The 20,758-nt window shown below is 32.1% G+C and overlaps 1 protein-coding gene across 1 annotated transcript; it reads right to left on the reverse strand.

Moving 5' to 3' along the window:
• Nucleotides 1-340: 340 nt before the first annotated feature.
• On the reverse strand, nt 341-19,006 carry LOC136037536 (cullin-associated NEDD8-dissociated protein 1-like). The gene is made up of 5 exons (XM_065720258.1): nt 18,827-19,006; nt 15,218-15,405; nt 10,258-10,432; nt 4,723-4,866; nt 341-530 (listed from the first exon to the last, which is right to left on the reverse strand). The coding sequence occupies exons 1-5, from the start codon at nt 18,994-18,996 to the stop codon at nt 341-343; spliced, it is 867 nt and encodes a 288-aa protein (XP_065576330.1). The 5' UTR covers nt 18,997-19,006.
• Between the last annotated feature and the right edge of the window lie 1,752 nt (nt 19,007-20,758).

Raw genomic sequence — 20,758 nt, forward strand, 5'->3', positions numbered from 1 at the left:
CAATTCATATTAAAATTTATAACCACCTAGATTTAACTAGTTCTAGTTTGAGCCAATAAGATTTTTTGCAGTAATTTCTGATTGGCTGAAAAAATTTACAAAAAATTCTGATTGCCTCAAATTAGAGCTAACCAAATCCCGGTATTAGTAAGGTCTCATTGTGAATGGGCCTTTGACAATCTTCCACAAATAGTTATTTAGCACCCATTTAAGACTAAATCGTCGTATCGTAAATCGTGTAAACCTGCGGTCACAACATTTATACAAATACCACAGGACAATTGGTTTTAACTGCAGTTCTTAGTAGTCCGATCTGAAGTCGCATCGAAGAAGCAACTTTTTATCTCAATTTATACAATAAAGATACCTGATGGACATGAGGCGTAATTTCCTTTGAGCATCTGTAGATAAAAGACTCCAACGTCTGTAAGCAGTATTCTGTCAAGTCATCATCATTTTTCTTGATGTTATCAAATACTAATGGCAATACTTTTTCAATGTGCTCTCCAAGCCGATGACCAGCTTGCCGACTGAAATAAAACCAAATGTGTGATCAAATACCACGTAACTGTATTTTTATTTCCTAGCCGTAACCCTACTCTAATAAAATTTAACCCGTTATGAAAGCATCCGTTTTATTATACATTTTAAAACTTAATTTATTATTATCACAAATATTAATATTTAAATCTAAGAAATGATCTTCATGACCAGCGCCATGACTAGGCTCAAGAATAAGCTCTGATGGATATATATTTTTAGAAATATCAATGAAATCCTTACAATTTAAGACCAAAATAAATTGCACATTCCTAATCTGGCCCTTTCTCTTTGAACCGCAAGCCTGGTTTTGCTTTTTGGTAACATTCTATCTTTTTCAATGTTTTTCAATTTGTCAATGTTCATTCTAACATTGACAGTTGGAAAAATCTTCACGTGCCAAGCTTGCTAAAGCTCAACAATTTATAATAAACCTCAGAATTTCAAGTATCTGTTTTAAGGTTTTCAAATTACTTTAATCTATTGTCAAAATATTTATGCAATTCCCAGTTTTTACATTTTAGTTTGTTTTCTTTTTCTTCTTTATTTTTCAGACGTCATATGCAAACCCTCAACACAAAAATACATACAACTTATTTTTATATATAGATAGAAGATAGAATCTGGCGTAACCGACATAGTGTAACAGACATAACACACATACAACTTATTTTTATATATATAGATAGAAGATTTCGATATCAATAATAATATAAAATAATGAAAATATCATAATCAATTAAGGCATTATCATTAAGCACTATCAATTAAGGCAATATCAATGAATGAAAAAAACAATATCAATTAAGACGTTAGTTAATAAGCTGTTCCAGGGTAACAGATAATCTGCATTAAATTTGAAGTGAGGGGGGTAGGAACAAAATTTCAACCTGGAACACACACACTATTAGTTTAAAAGCTTGAAATTCAGTAAAAGCAAATGACCTATAATCAACTTTTTGCATCAGAAACATGACTCATACCAACTATCCAACTTTCAGTCATATTTAGTACAAACTAAACCGTATATTTTATGGCAATATACAAATACTTCTCCCTCTAAGTGCTCAAAAAATTCTATTTCTCTTGAGCAAAAGTAGGATATTGTCATTCAGGTATCAAAACAACGTATCTCCATAAGAGAAAATTTTCACAAGAGCAATATAAAAACCTCACAACATTTTTATTTCCCCTTTGACAACCGTAAAACAAAAACAGATGTTTATGTTATGATGGATGTTATGCTATTATGTTATGATGATTATGGATAGATCTTATACATTGCTGTGCATAGAAACGATATGTATTGATTTATGCATCGATCCCTTTTTGTTTCATGGTTATCGGAGGGAAAATTAAAAAGTTGTGAGGTGTTTTTTTTTCGCTCTTCTAAATATTTATAATTATTGAGATACGTCCTTTTGATACCCGATAGACGATAAGTTAGCTTCTTTTCCAAGTAAAATCAGGTAAAAACAACAGTCCCTAAAACAAAAAAGCAAATCAAGAAAATACGTATAATGTGCAGAAGTTAATGCTACTGCACCGATTTAACTGAAAAATATTTTAGATGTAAGCCACTTAAGCAAACATATCGTTTGCACATTTGAAAACAAAATAATATACTTTGCTTGAAAAATTATAAATTTGAACATATGCACAACATCTCTCTTACTAAATGTCCTCAGGGTTGTTACGCCTTTGGTCTTGAACTCTGCAGCGCGTATAATAGAGGCTAATGTACATCAGAACAATTTTTTAGAACATCAAAGGCACCAGGAGGATTTCGAAAAGACTACGATTATAAGTATCGTCGGTATATTTGAAGATATTTCCATTACTGAGCTATGAATTAAGTGAACATACCACTCAACAGCTAATATATGTTCTTTCAAAATACAGTAATCTTTTTACTCAGAAATCTTATTTTTTTCCTTTCTGAACCCTTAAAGATGACATTTTTTTTCTTATTTTTGGCTATAAAAAAGAGTAAAAAACAACAATTCTCACTTCATAATATGCAGAATAAATGTAGTTAACACATTTCATCTGCAGCTCCACAATACTTTATACCCAAACCCCCAAACCCCCAAACCCCCACCATAGTGTGTAAAATATATAACCAACATAACATATTCCCTACGTGTTCTTGGTTCTTGGTTTCGGTCACAGTCAATTCAACTTACAAGTACACAGGCTAAAACAAGAGTCACGATAATCATTTAAAGTAAATATGGCAATTTTTTAAAGATCGATAAATTGTTTATTCAATTAGATCATGATGAATCAATGCCTGTGGATTACGTTGCTTTAACCATTACATTGCCTTACCCATTCTCTATAGCCAAAAATAAGAGAAAAAGGTGACGTCTTTAAGGGTCCATAAAGAGCTTCAAATTGAATTTCCGAGTAAAATGATTATCATATTCATAAAAAAAGGCGCAGAAAAAAAGAGCATAAAAAAGGCATCGAATGTTATGTTCACCCAAGTCATAGCTCAGTAGCGGAAATATTCCCCCAAAAAAATTGCTCGATTTGGTTTAATAGATGTGCCTTTTTGGATTCGGTCTTCCAGTGATGATTTATGTAAAAAGACTATCAACTTTCTGCAGCCTTTGCAGCCTTTTTTCCATATTGATACTAGTTAATTTGTTCATGTTGTCTTTTGTTGGTTAAAACTATAGATTAATTAATTAGATTTATGATTAAGAAACAAAATCAATAAATTTCATTTGTACATTCTATGATAAAAAAAAGCATAACATTGCCTATTAAAGTAATTGAAATTGCATATTGACAATTGCTGATAAACGGTTTGGGGCATAGATTTGAAACTCGTCAGCACTGTTGGAGAAAAGAAGAGAAAGGGCAGGGAAAATTTAAACTTAGTCTTAGTTTTAAACTTACACGGAAAGGGCTGAACAGGTTTTTCAATTCTCCAGACAAAAGGTCTATCCCTGCACACAATATTAGACGTGACTCAATAGCAGGATAAATAAAAGACTTTGGATGGTGTCAGACTGTCAAAATGGCGTATCTGCAATATCATTGGATTGACTTAGGGCATTAATTTAAAAAGTTTCACGGAAAATCAGGGAGAGGGGGGGAAAGTTGATGTTGAACTATGACTAGGAGGAAAGAGTAGAGTTAAATCAAAAGACGTTACTTGCTTCTAGGATAAAGATCTAAAGCCGAACTGACCAGCCATGACACGACAAGTATAGAAAAATCTCAAGAAAAAAAAATTCAAACAACTGGTTTATGGACAACAGAAAAAAAAAGAAAAGACGACATAATACGTTTATGACCCTCTGCAGCCTTTTTTCCACATTGATACTAGTTAATTTGTCCATGTTGTCTTTTGTTAGTTTGAATTTTTTCTTCGCTGTTTATCGTTTTTGTTTTTGTTTATTTATAATACTCCGTACTTTGTGTTTTTTATACTTTTACGGGTAATAAAGTTCATTCATTCATATTCCCAAATTTACCGTATTGTCTAATTAATAGTAAGGAAGTTGAGAAGGTGATTACTTTCATATAGTGAAGATTACCTGATAATCTGATTTTTATACCAGAAAAATAACAAATTCAATCTGAATATCAAGCCGAGAATTCCAAATTTCGATTCGAATGCCAAAACTCAAACTAAAATTAATGAAATCGATGAAACAAAAACATTTACTAATTAATTAAAAATCAGCAGATAAATCTAAGGCACAGAAAGTTCTAGAAATGTGTTGCTGTCGCATCAATCCAAAGAGTCCCCTTTATGCCCTTTTAAGGGTATTTAGAACTTTTTTGCAGTGTTGCAACATATTATAATGTAATATTATAATAAGTCATATAATGGTTATAACGAAATAATAATATAATTATAAAATATATAATATATAATACATGTTATAATAAGTTCTGCGGATGAAGAAAGATAGATTGCCAAAGATTGTCCTTCCTGACTAACCGTATAGGGCTAAACAGAAAGCAGGTCTCCGCGGTTGGGGTGGCAGGATATCGTGAAGAAAGATTTAAGGGAAATGGAACAGGATCAGACATTTTCCGTCTCACCTGCCATCTGAATTTCAGATGTTACCTAACAATCTGCTTAACCGTAAGCTCCCTAGCCAACGGTGTATCAATGATTAACGAAGGAACATAAACATTTACCAACTAATTAAAACTCACCAGATAGATCCAAGGCATAGAACATAGGATTTACATCTATATATATCTTGCTGTCGCGTCAACCCGTCTATTAAATATTGAATAAGTTTTTCATAAAGCTGGGCGTTGCAGGTCAACACCAGATAACTGATAGCAGTGATCGTCCTAAATTTAAATAGTTAATTAATGGAACGTTCTTGAGCACAATATCAGCATTGCCACAGAAGTCTTAAAAACAAGAAGTACTGCTTAACAAAAAGTTGTTGCTACAGTTTCGTGGAAATGCATTAAATGGTTGGGTAACTGTTTAATGAGCGATCTTACTGAGTTCTTCTCTATAGTGTAATTAAATAAAAAAAACAAGTTTTTTTAACTGAAAGTAAGGAGCGACCTTAAAACTTAAAACGAACAGAAATTACTTCGTATATGAAAGAGGCTGCTTCCTCATCAACGCCCCGCTCTTTACGCTAAAGTTTGACTCTGTCTCTCAATTCTTCTTTTTAAAACAGTAAAAAACTTTAGCGTAAGGAGCGGGGCGTTGATGAGGAAGCAGCCTCTTTCATATACGAAGTAATTTCTGTTCGTTTTAAGTTTTAATGTCGCTCCTTACTTTCAGTTAAAAAAAACTTGTTTTTTTTATTTAATTTCTGAACGTTTTTGAATCAATGCATGTTTTGATTTTGCCTCTCCGCAGAGGAATAATTAAAACGAAATTTGCATTTTTTTTTTGGCTAAATGGCTTTCTCATAATTTTGATCGAATGATTTTGAGAAAAAAAGAGCGGGGGAGGAAGCCTAGTTGCCCTCCGATTTTTTGGTTAATTAAAAAGGCAACTAGAACTTTTAATTTTTTTACGAATATTTTTATTAGTAAAAGATTTACGTAACTTATAAATTAGCTTACGTAAAGAACTTTTGTATTCTCATATTTTTATTACATATATGAGGGGGTTCGCCCCCTTGTCAGATCCTCGCTCTTTACACTAAAGCTTAAATTTTGTCCCAATTCATTAAGAATGACCCCAGAATCACAAAAGCCGTAGAATAAATAGTTGAAATTACTAAAAATACTTTAACGTAAAGAGCGAGGTATTAGGAGGAGGTGAGCCCCTCAAATGGGTAATAATTTCTGTTTGTTTTAAGTTTTAATGCTGTTCCTTACTTCCAGCTGAAAAATTTTTCATATTTATTTTTTCATTGTGTTTTTAAATATTGCTAGTAAATCCTGCGCTCCCTTCATGGAGATTTTCTTCCCCCATGACAAATTATCGATGGAAAGTTCCCCCAGCATATCCCCCTCTTCTCAACCCCTCCCCCAACCAAAAAAATCCTCCTGAAAACGCCTGTATACTTCCCAATAACCATTACTATATGTAAGCATTGGTCAAAGTTTGTAACCTGTTGCCCCTCCCATGGGGACTGTGGGGGAGATAGTTGTAAGGTTTTTCGACTACGCTGAATAAAATGGCTATCTCAGAATTTTGATCCGTTGACTTTGGTAAAATAATTAGCGTGGGAGGGGGCCTAGGTGCCCTCCAATTTTTTGGGTCACTTAAAAAGGGCACGAGAACTTTTCATTTCCGTTAGAATGAGCCCTCTTGCAACATTTAGGACAACTGGGTCGATACGATCAGCCCTGGAAAAAAAAAATAAATAAATAAACACGCATCCGTGATCTGCCTTCTGGCAAAAAATACAAAATTCCACATTTTTTAGATAGGAACTTCTACAGTAGGGTTCTCTGATACGCTGAATCTGATGGTGTGATTTTCGTTAAGATTCTGTGACTTCTATGGGGCGTTTCCCCCTATTTTCTAAAATAACGCAAATTTTCTCAGGCTCGTAACTTTTGATGGGTAAGACTAAACTTGATGAAACTTATATATTTAAAATCAGCATTAAAATGCGATTCTTTTGATGTAGGTATTGGTATCAAAATTCCATTTTTTAGAGTTTTGGTTACTATTGAGCCGGGTCGCTCCTTACTACAGTTCGTTACCACGAACTGTTTGATGACTACCTACAGCACCTGGAGAAGGATAAAGCATAAGACAAGTAGTTTTCTAAATAGTCAATGATCCACGTTATTATAATCATTTTAGTTTAAATTATGGTTGCTGTTTCTGTCGTCCTAAAAAAACAATGGTTATCAGCAATTTTGCCAACAATCGTGTTTCTGCGAGCAAACAGAAAATTCTCAAACAATTCGAAAGACTATTAGTGGATATTATTATAAACACTGAACGTGTAAGTAAAAAATTCGAAAATAATAATAAAAGTCGCATATTTTTTAATTTAAGAAATAACTGAGAAAGACTTTTGTGGTTTACAGTTTAAATTGCATTCTTATAGTAGTTTTGAAGTTTAAAAATCCTGCTTTAAATAAATTTTTGTTAGGTAAAACTTCTGTTTATATGGATGAATAGAAAAATACTCGTATTAGTAATAATTGGGGCGGAGGAAATAGGTCAGGAGTAACAAAGCAAAGATAATCTAGGAGCCTTAGCAAAATGTAAATTTCTGATTAGCTGCTTCTTCAACACTAACATGGCCTTACGGACGTGTGTGAGCAAAATTGAACTGCATAATATTTTATTTTCCGACAAACTGAAAAAAAATACAAAGAACTTCTGACATTACTGAACTAGCCTGAATTCAGGAGCATTTTATATTGACGAGTGGTATCAGCTTATTCTTTACAAGAAGCGTTTACTTTTACTACTACTAACAACTCACTGAAGCAACAAGCCGCCTGAGGCCACTACAGCTGCACATGCTCTTCCTCCATCGCAACCTATTCAAAGTTCCCCTCTTTAAATCCTCTCACGAAGTACTAATTTCCCTTAAATCCTTTCTTGCGACCTCTTTTCACTTCATTAGGAAGTGACCTGTTTTTCTTTTGGCTTTAATTATAGAAAAAAATGCGTCAAACTTTTTTTTGAAGTGTCAGGGAGGTATTAGAAGCTATCAGACGGTCAATTTAACAAAAATGAAAACACGTCAGTGAGTGTGAGGTGCTATGAAAAAGAGCTGCAAAATGGGCTTCGAAAAAGACGCGCAATGCATCTCTGTTAACTCTTGATCATTGAGAAATTGGTTAAGGAATGGTCCTAAATAACAAATTTTCACCACTGAAAATTATTCTGCTAACTAGATTAATGATATTAACAAATGAAGCTAAAATTTAAATTTTCAAACTTACTCATTAAATATTATTAGAATGAGTAAATTTGCAAAATTTCCGACAAGGTATCGAAAACCCTACTATGACCCCTCCTGCTACAACTATCCCACCACGATCAATCCTATCCTAACAGCTTTCCGCGAGAATTTCTAATTCGACTGCTCCCAGTCCGAATATCCCAACCACAACCGCTTTTGCAACTACTATTCCGACAAATGTTCCTCTATGACATCTTTGCCTACGGTCTACCAGCACTGCTCTCGATCTTTTCCATACGACTGTTCCAACAGCAGCTATTTCCATACTACTACTATCACCTCCGTCCTTTTGAGAAACATTCGATAGGAATGGCTGATATAAGTTATTAACTAATCGTAAAATAGCAACATAGGCAAAAAATGTGTTAATTAAAACCAACAGAAGTTGAATTAAGGAAAAAAAAAATTTTAAAACGAAAAATAAAGAGTGAATTTAAAGCAAAACAGGCAAAAACTTGTAGATAATGTAAACCCCTTACAGACAGAAATTTCAACAAAAATGACGATAAATTGAATGAATGAACATAAATTAGACATTACGAACAAAAATAAACGCAAATATTTGTGGCTTTACCCCTTCCACTCCCTCCCTAATGCTATAAGTTCAATTTAATTCGGTCTACTAAACTCTTTCAATGCCAATATCACAACTAGTAGTAGCAAATACAATACTCGTTCCTTTGTTGTTATTTTTTCCGCTTTCCAACCTAATTAATAAATTAGCTCCATTAAATGAAACCCATTAATTAAACTATAGATTAATTAATTAAATTTATGATTAAGAAACAAAATCAATTAATTTCATTTGTACAATCTATGATAAAAAAAAAGCATAACATTGCCTATTAAAGTAATTGAAATTGCATATTGACAATTGCTGATAAACGGTTTGGGGCATAGATTTGAAACTCGTCAGCACTGTTGGAGAAAAGAAGAGAAACGGCAGGGAAAATTTAAACTTAGTCTTAGTTTTAAACTTAGACGGAAAGGGCTGAACAGGTTTTTCAATTCTCCAGACAAAAGGTCTATCCCTTCATACAATATTTAGACGTGGCTCAATAGCAGGATAAATAAAAGACTTTGGATGGTGTCAGACTGTCAAAATGGCGTATCTGCAATATCGTTGGATTGACTTAGGGCATTAATTTAAAAAGTTTCACGGAAAATCAGGGAGAGGGGGTGAAAGTTGATGTTGAACTATGACTAGGAGGAAAGAGTAGAGTTAAATCAAAAGACGTTACTTGCTTCTAGGATAAAGATCTAAAGCCGAACTGACCAGCCATGACACGACAAGTATAGGAAAATCTCAAGAAAAAAAAAATTCAAACAACTGGTTTATGGACAACAGAAAAAAAAAGAAAAGACGACAAACACGCCTAGATTACAAATGCCCAGCATTATACATGCAAAATATAAGGTCCCGTTCTTCGTTTTTTCTTTTCTTTCTACTAATTACGCACACTTTACTACATTTAAGACATCCGTCTTCTTACTACTACAACTTAAAAAAATAGATTTCTAAATAGTGATTAAATAGACGTATGTATGACAGGTACCACTGGACGTAATGACAACAAACAAAGTAGATACTTTTGAAGACCATACTGCCTTTCCATCACGTACAAATAACAGTCTCATAAGGGCAAATCCTTTTATTTGACAGTTAGACAACAACAAAATCCCTGGATATTTTTATAACGTACACAGTTTATCTGTTGATGACAGCCACTGTATATGTAACCAAAATATCCAGTGATTTTTGTGTCGTTTCTTGTCAAATAAAAGGATTTGTCCATATCGAACTGTTATTTGTAAGATAATTAACACAATTTTAAACTAGATGCCCTGATGCTTTATTATTTTTTTTTCCACTATACAATAGTATAATACGGGGAGTAACACACAAAAAGAAAAAAAGGGGGAAAAAACATAATAGAACGAAAAAACTCACAAACGAAAGAACCTAATAAGACGGTGATGTGGAGAAATACAGACACAAGCTGTGTTTGGCAGCTTTCTGTTTAGTAATTCATTTTACTATAATACTAGGAATCGAAAATTTTTTAATAATAATCTGGCTTTTTTCCAAGGCGGAATAAATCTAGAATAATTAATCTGAATTCCTTTCTATTCTTTTTTTTTATTAAGAAGGAAGAAATTCCCGAATCAAAAAGAATTGAATATTCACAGAAAGTTGAGTAGACCTGAACCAACGCTCGTCTGTTATATTTCTTTCTATTAGCAACAATCTAAGCGGATCCTAATTGGTTTTCCTAATTCATATCTGAGATTCTACACTAGTACAAGCTTTTTATTAGACTTTGGATGAAGTTACCTTTTGATGACTGCCATTCTTGCAGAGGATAGTTGAGGAAGGAGACTTTCCATTATCATTCCATGGTAAGGAACGAGCAAGGTACCAAACCGGCAAAGTAGGTCACTCATAATCTCAATAGCTTCAAGCTGAATAGCCACATCTTCTTTTTTAGCTATGGTTTCACTTAAGCGTCCTAGCAAAAATTACATAATTATAAATATAAAAATCACACAGACCCTCTTTGACACTCCCAAGTGTCTTTACAGAGAGTAATTTAGTAAACAAGATATACTTTTCACATTAAAATAGAAAAAAAAAGAGCACAAATTTGCAGTCAGGGTAAACTTTAGAATGGAATTTTTGTAATAAAAGGAATGTTATAAGTACATTTTGTGCCTTGCAAGAATCTGGTCCCTGGCGAATAAGTCTTTACCTTTATTATTTTGCATTTTAGTAGAAGTCAGATTTTTTTTTAAATTATTGCTGAATGGAGTCAGAGTCTGTATATTGAAAAAGATAATTTCTTAAACCACATTAGACCAATTGTAGGTAAATTCTCATTCCATTAAAATAATCGTATATGTATTAAAAGATTCTATAAAATAATTTTTATTATTGTCAATTCTTTAATTACGAGTACAATTTATATCTACAGCATTGAACGTATACTAAGTGATATATGAAACTTTAATGGATTTTTCTTCACGTCATAATATAAAGACGTCAAATTTCAAATTATCATAATATAATTGACGTCAAAATTTCCGTCATAATATGAAGAAGAAACGGTCAAAAATGTTTTTTCTTTTCTTGATCATTACGAGCATTTGTTATAGCTAAGACATCATCAGGTTTAAACGCTCCTAGATTGCTGATCAATTCAGTATTACCGTTTTTTGTATCTCTAAACAGATCGTTAATTAACTTGAGCAGCCTGATAACTTTTTGATTCTTAGAAAGGTAACTAGGTAAGTTTATCTTCTTTGTTTTCAATATTATAAGTTGCACCATGTTTTAATAAAGATTTTACAACTTTTTGTTACATTTTAACGAGTCGGTTAAAGTAAGTTACGAGTATGTTAAAGATATGTAGCTGGAGCTAGAAAATTAAAGAGTGTTAGAAGACCTTAAGGAGATAAAAGACAAGATCACAGAAGTTATAGAAAAAACAGTAATGGAACAATATTTTGAAAATTCCCATCAAAATATGAGAACCTACTTAAAAGAGAAAGGTCACTAGGTAGTTTATCTTCTTTGTTCTCAATATTATATTGATGTTTGTTCTTTTTGTTCTCAATATTATACTAGAAGAACGTTCATCCCTCACATAGTTGAAATTTTAAATTAGTAACCCTCCCCTCTCCTCACTCCACTTTTAAATTGTAGTTTTAATGCTTTCTTTGCATTTGCGAACTTAATTTTTGCTAAATAAACTAAATTGTCCTTTTGTTTAAATTTGTACTTTTAGCCATAGAAGCCATTTTTAGTTGCAATATGAAGTAATGCAGTACCATTAACAGTAGTTTTAGCATTAATAAAGTCATTTAATTTGTCACCACTGATATTCTCCAGCAAAACATCCACAATTTCTTTGTAAAATTTGTAATTAGCAGTGTGCATGGGTGTATTACCTTTATTAGTTGATTGATTAGCATTAGCTCCATTTTTTAGTAAGATGTTCACAATATTTGACGATGTCTCTACAGTCAGTATTTATATATGTCGCTACAGTCAACAGCGTAATGAAATTATGTTCTCCCGTCAATATCTTTGTCATTGGGATCGGGCCCATCTTTTAAAAGACGCTGAACAGTTTTTGTATCACCTATACTAGCAGCAAGGCCAAAAGAAAATAATAAAAAAAACACACAAAGGGAATACTTCAAAAGGACAGTCCCCTCTTCTTCAGCGTGAACGAAGACATATTTATGGAAAATAAAAAAAAGGAAAGGAAAAAACCAAGAACGAACGCGGAGAGTCAATGTGAAAAAAAAAAAACAATGAAAAGTGTAAATTAAAATATGAATAAAATTCAATAAAAGCCAAAATTAGAAGAATTAAAATCAAATACCTAACAACTATAAGGCGAGTAATTCACCGATAAACAGAGATACCGGTGATTTAGGAATAAATGACTCATATATCGGTTTTCTCAAAAGAAACATTAGTCATCGCTGAGATAAACCTTGAATCACCTTCGCTATCACATATTGAAACGTGTCATCAACCTTTCAGATCTCAAAGGGTGTGTGCGAAGAATGCAATTATTATAATCAGAAATTAAATGACATAGTTCTCCAATTTATTTAATTGCTGGTTTCGTTTCTTTGAGTGAATGAATTTTCTTTGCTTGGCCAGTCATTCGCTAGTATCCTTCGATGGCGGTTCGAGAGTTCGTTTTTTTTTGCAAATCGTGGAAATTGGTAAATGACTCGCTTTATGGTTGTTAGGTATTAGGTTTAAATTCTTCTAATTTTGGCTTTTATTCAGGTTTTAATTTTAGTTTTTAATTGGTTATTATTGGATTGTTTTTATCACATTGACTCTCCGCGTTTGTTTTTGTTTTTTCTTTGTCTCTTTTGGCATTTTCCTTAAATGTTGTTTTGTTCGCGCTGAAAAAGACAGGCGGTTGTCCTTTCGAAAAATTCACTTCGCACGTTTTTAAGTACTTTCGTTTGGATTAAAAAAAAAATCATTTTTGATCTTTTCTTCTTTATAATATATTGAAAATATCTGAAGTCGGAAATAAAGTCGATTATAGCTTATATCTAAATATAACTAAAATCTAATTAAATGAAGTTCTAAAACAGGACTGTTGAGTTGGAGTCGTCGAGTTTTAGTAAATTTTTGCTGAATGCAATCGGAGCCGGAGTTCGAGTCGGTATATTGAAAATGTCTGGAGCTGAAGTTGGAATCAGAGTCAGTTATAATTTATAACGGACTCCACAACCCTGATTTTAACACTAATTTTAACCCTGATTAACAACACTAAGGACAACATCTTTACTTGTAGTTAGAAATTAGTAGCTCTGGGTGTAGTAACTGCAGTGGTAATGGTTCTACTTTATCGTCCTAGCAAAAATTACTAATTTTTGGATTTTAAAATCACAGATGTCATATTTGGTCCTAAATAATACTATTCGACCAGTATTTTGGTAAAAAAAAAAAGAAGCAATTTGGTAAAACTTAATGTGAAAAAAGGACTATGAGCAACATCTTTATCTGTAGTTAGAAATGCCTAGCTGAAGGTACATGATGCTATACACGAATATTTGTACATCAAAATTAATTGAGGGGTTCATGATTCAACTAAACCAAGTTTAAGGATACAGTAAAACATGATATTCCAATATTATATAATGACAATTATAACCCTTATATAGAGGAGGATATTTTATTTGAAAAACAAGAATCATAGCGAGTATGGAAATTCGTAATAGTGAAAACTAGCACTAGTACCAAAAGAAAAAATCACTAGTGTCATCTAGTACCTACCAACTTTTTTCTTATTTTAACCAACTCCAAAACACTGAATACTCGTCTTTCCAGCTACTTTAAAATTGAAAGCGAGTAAAGAAAGCAGAATTTTATCGGCAGCAGGCTTTTCAACTTGAGACCTACCTAACCTGCCAAGATTTTATCAGGTTAACGGTCTATATTGCGCAACAGTTTGCTTTAAAGATTACAAATAATCAATTAGGCATCAATTTTCAATTCCAAATGAAACATTTATTTTCTTTTTTTTTACATAAATATTATTTTTAAAATAGTAAAATCAAAATGAAAGCCACAACTGTAATCTCTAGTGCATTGCTCATTCCTGTGATCTTGATTTTTATCGAAATTTTATCCTTTCTAATGTCAATGTTTTAATAAATAAAAATCATACAGTTCATAATGGATGTCGTTTATAGCAAAGATCAAATGACACTCACACCTTTCAGAAGGTTTTGAGAGAGGGGAAGGGGGCAGTCCCATCCATATTTGCAGTAGCTTTTATCTGTAAACCTTGATTAGTCTTGTGATATTGTTTAGTCATTATTTTGATGCTGGTTTTATGACAAATAAAAACATATTGTTCAAAAGACGGATCGTTTTCCAAAAAGCGCAAATGACGCCCTGGCCTCTCTAGGTCGAGACCTAGTCAGCAGCCATGCTCCGAACTGTGCTAATTAGTGTGCGTTTTAAGTTTGACTTGACTATTCTTTTTAACGACTGTTTGTTTAGATTTCTTTATTCTGCTCTTTTAGAGTACTAAAAACTTTTTTAGTACTTCTAGTACTTTTTAGTACTAAAAGAAAACTTTTTGAGTTTTCTTTGAAAAATCTTCTCTAGGAAAATGTATCTTCTTAATCAACCTCCAATAGCATACAATCGACGTTTTTTTTTATGTTTTTCATCTTTTAATTTTATAAAATTAATCTTTCTAATTAAATTTTTGTATCTAATTTAATTTTACTAATCCAATTATTTTTTAATGTTACTTTTTAATCTAACTTATATTTAATTATTGTAACAATAAAATGCAATTTAAAGTTAGTAAATATAACTATGGTAACAAAAACAAAATTGTCTTACAAACATTCATTCAGTTTATTAACCGATTTCCTTGAAGAATAAATAGAAAAGAAACCAATGTCTTTTATTGACAGCAATGAATATGGGCAACTTACAAGTGTGGGAACTGGCACTAGTATCGACAAAAAAGAAACTATGAGCGCCATCTAGCGTTTTGCAAAACTTAGTTTTTTTTCAAACTTTTTAATCGTTTTTCTATAACTGAGATCAGACACTAACCAATTTTACCAATTACACTAATTAAATTAATCAATCTTGTTTTTATACTTAAGAAAAATTCTAAGTGTCACCAAATGCTAGATGGCGTTAATAGTCTTTTTTTGTCAACACTAGTCCCAGTTCCTGCTCTTATAAGTTGACAAAACTCTTTGGAGGCACAGAAAAAAGGTACAGAGCTTACCAGTAATTTTTTTGCATACAGCAGCTGCAAGTCCGGATGCAGATAAAGGTAGTTCAGCAATAACTGTCTTCAAGCCAATTGACGATATGTCCCTCAGCTGTTCTTTTGAGGATGACATGTTTGAACACAACGTTTCAACTATTACTTCTACTTGACTGTCCTTCACTTTGGAAACCAAAGGACCAAGACTGAAAAGTAAATTAACAAGTTAATTGGCTGAATTTCATGGGTGTAAAATTCTTTCGTAAAAAAAATTACTAGACTTATTAAGGTCAAAACCGGTGGTGCTGATCTCACGTCTAAGCCCTTCAGTCAGGAAGTGCTACAGGGAAAATAAGCCAGCAATCCTGTGCTTTCGCATACCCTTCCTGTTTACCTTCCCCCAATTTCTCCAGGTACCCATTTAGAATACTCACAAATGAAAAAAAACCTGGTGGTTAGAGTACCAACTAATGAAAAAGTCTTATGCGTTTTCATCTTAATTCATTGTATATAATAAAAAAAAAAAAAAAAAAAAAGAAAAAAAAAAAAAACAACTATTCTGAAGCCCTACACAGAAGTATGGTGAGCTAAAATATTATTTTTGGAAATAATGTCTTAGTCTATGACCCTAATCAGTTTCAATATGTAAATAAAATGACAATATAGAAAACAACAAACAAAACAAAAAACATAAAAAAGGAAAAGCTAGATGAACACCTAAATCATACAAAGAATAAAATAATATCAGCTGTTGCAGAACATTATTTCACCTTCAGCATCATAATAAAGACTTCACTCAAACAAAAATAACTAGTAATTGCGTTGGACTGCTAAAAGCCATTGAACACAACAACCTTAAACTTAGTTGTCAGCAGTGTATGCCTTATGTAAGCCTTTATCAACCCCTTTTTTATCCTTGTGTTGCTATTGCCATTGGTATTAAATTAATCACTCAGTGGCTAATAGCATAATAAATAATAATATAGTAAATAAATATAAATAAATATAATAATATAATAAATAATAATAACATAATAAATTAATGACAGTATTTTTTTTTTTTTTTTGCTTCTGCAACTACAGTCAACATCATGCTTTATAGTTTTCATACTTTATTGCATCCTATTTGGCTAAAACTGATATTTCATTTTCAATGCATTCATGAGTTTTGAGGTGGAAAATTTCACAAAGAGAATTCTTACTCACAAAAAATTCCTCCCGCAAAACTTCCTCCATAGAAAATTTTGTGGGGGTAGATTGAAGGCACAGACCCAGAATATCCGCGGGAATCAAGGGGGATTAGAACACAATGCCTCAAAACTGATTTTATATTTATCTGAAGGCCCAATAAGGCTTAGAAAATTACGCCATTAGAATGTACTCTTTGATGCCCATATCTACAAAATGTTCCACCTCCTTTTCTTCATAATTGCTTAAATGCACTTACACATCATTATATTTAAAACCAAATCAGTTTAGGTAAATAAAACACTAAAATAAATGTTAGAAGCATTTTTCTTTATTAATATAAGAGGTATCATCCTGCAGCCACCTCGTTTAGACATAGTTTAAATGAAAGGGATGAGAGATTAATTCCTACACACACACACACCTTCTCCAGCCAAACATACCCATACCTATGCTTATGTGCTCTTTCAGGCATATGATACCTTCCCCACTACACAGTAGCCTACCCACTATCTTTTCCTCTTTGGGGGAAAATCACTGTTTTTAATCACAGGAAAAGGAACTAGGAAATCCAATTTCTGTTCGAAGGGACCCTCTCTCGAACTTCAAGCACCGTTATTCTGATCGAGTCATTTGTTGGGAAAACAAAAGACAAGCATATAAACATGCATCCATCATCTTTCTTCCAGGAAAAAAGTAGAATTCCTCATTTTTGTAGAGGGAAGCTTGAAACGTCTGCCATAGGGCTCTCTGAAATGGTGGATCTGATGGTTTGATTTTCAATAGAATTGCTTGATTTTTTTTTATGGGTGTTTCTCCCTTTTTTTTAAATCAGTCGAATTTACTCAGGCTTGTAGCTTTTGATGGGCATCATTATACTTAACGAATTATATATATTGAGAATCAGTACAAAAAGCCAATTGTTTGAATGGATTAATCATAATTAAAATTCTTTTTTTATTTCTAAAACTTTTTAACTCCCTACATACAGGTTATTGCTAAGAACTGTTTGATTTATAATAATTCTCATAGAGCCTGTACCTAGAGTTCTTATGCTAACATAAACTACCTTAAAGTTGAAGACAGGAAGAGTAAGTTGGATGCCAAAACTATCTTACTTTTGAAATATTTCTTGGAAAGAATTGTAGTTACTCAAACTTTTGACATGCTTTATTGTGAGTCAAATTTGGTCATTATTCTAAAGTGTCTTGCATTTCAAATACAAGAAAAAGTACTTAAATACATATTTCAAATACTATTAACAGAGCTGTATGTATAAGGGCCCCAGAATAGGGTCACCATAGGGAGTTTATGCTGGAATTACAGAGTAAATTTTGCCCTGTCTCAAATCATCCATAAGACAATTAGAAGAAACCACACAAGTCAACAGCTATTCCAAACCTATAATTGGTTAATGTCATATATATATATATATATATATATATATATATATATATATATATATATATATATATATATATATATATATATATATATATATATATATATATATATATATATATACATATAATATATATATTTAATAAATATTATATGTAATATATATATATATATATATATATATATATATATATATATATATATATATATATATATATACATATAATATATATATTTAATAAATATTATATGTAATATATATATATATATATATATATATATATATATATATATATATATATATATATATATATATATATATATATATATGATATATATATATATATATATATATATATATATATATATATATATATATATATATATATATATATATATTAATAAATATATATATATATATATCAATATATATATATATATATATATATATATATATATATATATATATATTTATATTTATATATATATATATATATATATATATATATATATATATATATATATATATATATATTATATATATATATATATTGCAGTTCTCAGTTATATATACTGCTGGTGCAGTTCTCAAGGTTGAATACCAGAACAAAGAGCTCTAAAAATACAGTATATGGTTCTGATGTCCAAACATAGATGGACTTGAGTTAAAAATAGTGTTTTAGACAAGAGTCTATACCAGTGGATGGATGCATGCTTAGACCAAAATCCAATACCCATGACTATATTAGCAGAGTTACATCCATAGTCCCATGTATATATATAGTTACAGTCAAGTTTTACTTTCTTGATGGGAAGCAAATAGCTGTTTACTGGTCTAAATCTTCTCATTTTTTAAAAGTTCAGGGTTTTTTGAGCTAATCTTGACATAATTCCCTCCTTCAAACGTGCACAATACTACTTCTGTATTTTATTATCACTACGACAAAATCCTTTGAAAAGAATCTAGTTTTCAGTCAAATACTAGCTATGACTTTGTGATTTTTCAGTTTAACAGAAAAAAATGTGAAAAATACCTACCATTTGACAGCAAGATTTTGTACTTCGCCATTTTTGTCTTCAAGCAACTTCATGAGCATTCTTACAACTTTTCTTTCAGAGTCATCATCTAATTTTATTGAATCTTTTTGCAGTTCAGACATTAGATCATTTGTTGCCATGAAACGAAAATCTTTGTCATTTGAGCACATCTAAAAAAGGTCTTGTGTTGATATAACAGATAAGAAATAAAGTAAAACATGCAGTTCCATCATGTACCATCATGTAAGACTAGACAAATAAGGGTAGCTAAAGCAAAAGGCATGGACAAATTGCCTGAAGTAATGAAAAACCAAAATGAGGAAGAAAAAAATGGGGTTAGAAGATAAGCAATAGTGGAGTCAAAACATGTCAAAATTGAAAATGATAGTTATGATAACTGGATTTTGGATTTTGACATCGATAAGGTCATCAATACTTACCGTGCCTTTATTAAAAATAAAGTTTCGGTGATCCTGTATTTCATAAGGACGTATTTTCATAATGACAAAAGACAAGCTGGGGAAAATTTGATGTTCAACGCTCAAAGCAATGAAATAGCTATAAATAACGATTTTAGAGTTTATAAGGATGCTAACCAAGAACCTGATACTCCATCAGCCTCTGTTAAAAAGGCAAAGGTATGGCATTATGTTTCACATAATGATAAAGGACAAGCCAAGGCAAAAGTTAAAGGTCCAATAACAAAAAAAACATAATTTTCCAAAGGTGCTAATCATAATTTAAGGTTATTTAAGGTCTAATCAAAAATATGATTAGAAAACTAATGAAAGTGAGAATCACAACATCTAACGAAAAATACATGGAACAAATGACAGCAAGAATCACATTGAATTGTAAACAAAATTTTGAACAATGATGCATGGTTGAAAACTAAAAAAGACGTATTTGTTGTCTATAACGCAATAAGAAATTAAACGATATGATGTAGGAATCTAAACTGCTAAAACAAAAGGCATGAAAAAAACTTTCAAAGGTAAAGATGAAACAAAAATGGACAATGAAATCTATTGTTTGAAAATAAAGAACAGCAATGGCTGGCCACAAAACTGATTAAATAGGTCAGAACTTTAAAAAGAATTTGTATTTTTCACATGACGGCTGTATTAAACCTGTGATGACATCATGAAATAAAAAAACTAACTTCTAATCTTCTAACTGTGGTTAGAAAACAAGCATCAATGAGAATCCATATATAGAACCCTTCCATGTGCCAGGGCCTTCTAACTTTGGTTAGACAATAAGCAACAATGAGAATCCATATATAGAACCCTGGCATATGCCAAGTACCAAGGCCTGGCAGCAAAGCCGCCATTCTCCCAGTACTATATATCTATATATATAAAAATAAGTTGTCTGTGTGTGTGTGTGTCAAGTGACGTCATGTTTGTGTGTCGACTGACGTCATGTTTGTTGATTGACGTCATTATAAGGATTGAGCTGTATGCGTCATGAAGTTGTTTGTCGACTGACGTCATATTTGTCAAATGATGAAATTACATACTGGGACACCGGGACACAGATGACGACCGGGACACAGGGAATATAAATGACGACCGGGAACCTCAAAGAGAAATTACAGACTGGGACACCCGGACACAAATCACGACCGGGACACAACTACAACGGGGACGCCGGGGGCACGACCGGGACAGAGGGAATATAAATGACGACCGGGGCACAGGGATTGTTCGAATAAAAATTACAGACCGGGACACAAATGACGACCGGGACACCGGGACACAGGGAATATAAATGACGACCGGGACACTCAAAGAGAAATTACAAACTGGGACACCGGGACACAAATGACGACCGGGACACAGGGAATATAAATGACGACCAGGACACAGGGACACATCATTAGAATAATGAGGTATAGATCTGAATACGGATTGTTTTCCCATGGACAAT

This window comes from Artemia franciscana, chromosome 17 (assembly GCF_032884065.1).
Source record: "Artemia franciscana chromosome 17, ASM3288406v1, whole genome shotgun sequence".
Lineage (NCBI taxonomy): Eukaryota > Metazoa > Arthropoda > Branchiopoda > Anostraca > Artemiidae > Artemia > Artemia franciscana.

Excerpts from the sequence above, each read along its gene's own strand:
- LOC136037536 (XM_065720258.1), bottom strand. The coding sequence starts at position 18,996 with ATGTGCTCAAATGACAAAGATTTTCGTTTCATGGCAACAAATGATCTA. Across the intron at positions 4,867-10,257 it reads AGAATGGCAGTCATCAAAAG|GACGATCACTGCTATCAGTT; the intron begins GTAACTTCATCC and ends ATTTAAATTTAG. Across the intron at positions 531-4,722 it reads CTATGCCTTGGATCTATCTG|TCGGCAAGCTGGTCATCGGC; the intron begins GTGAGTTTTAAT and ends GTTTTATTTCAG.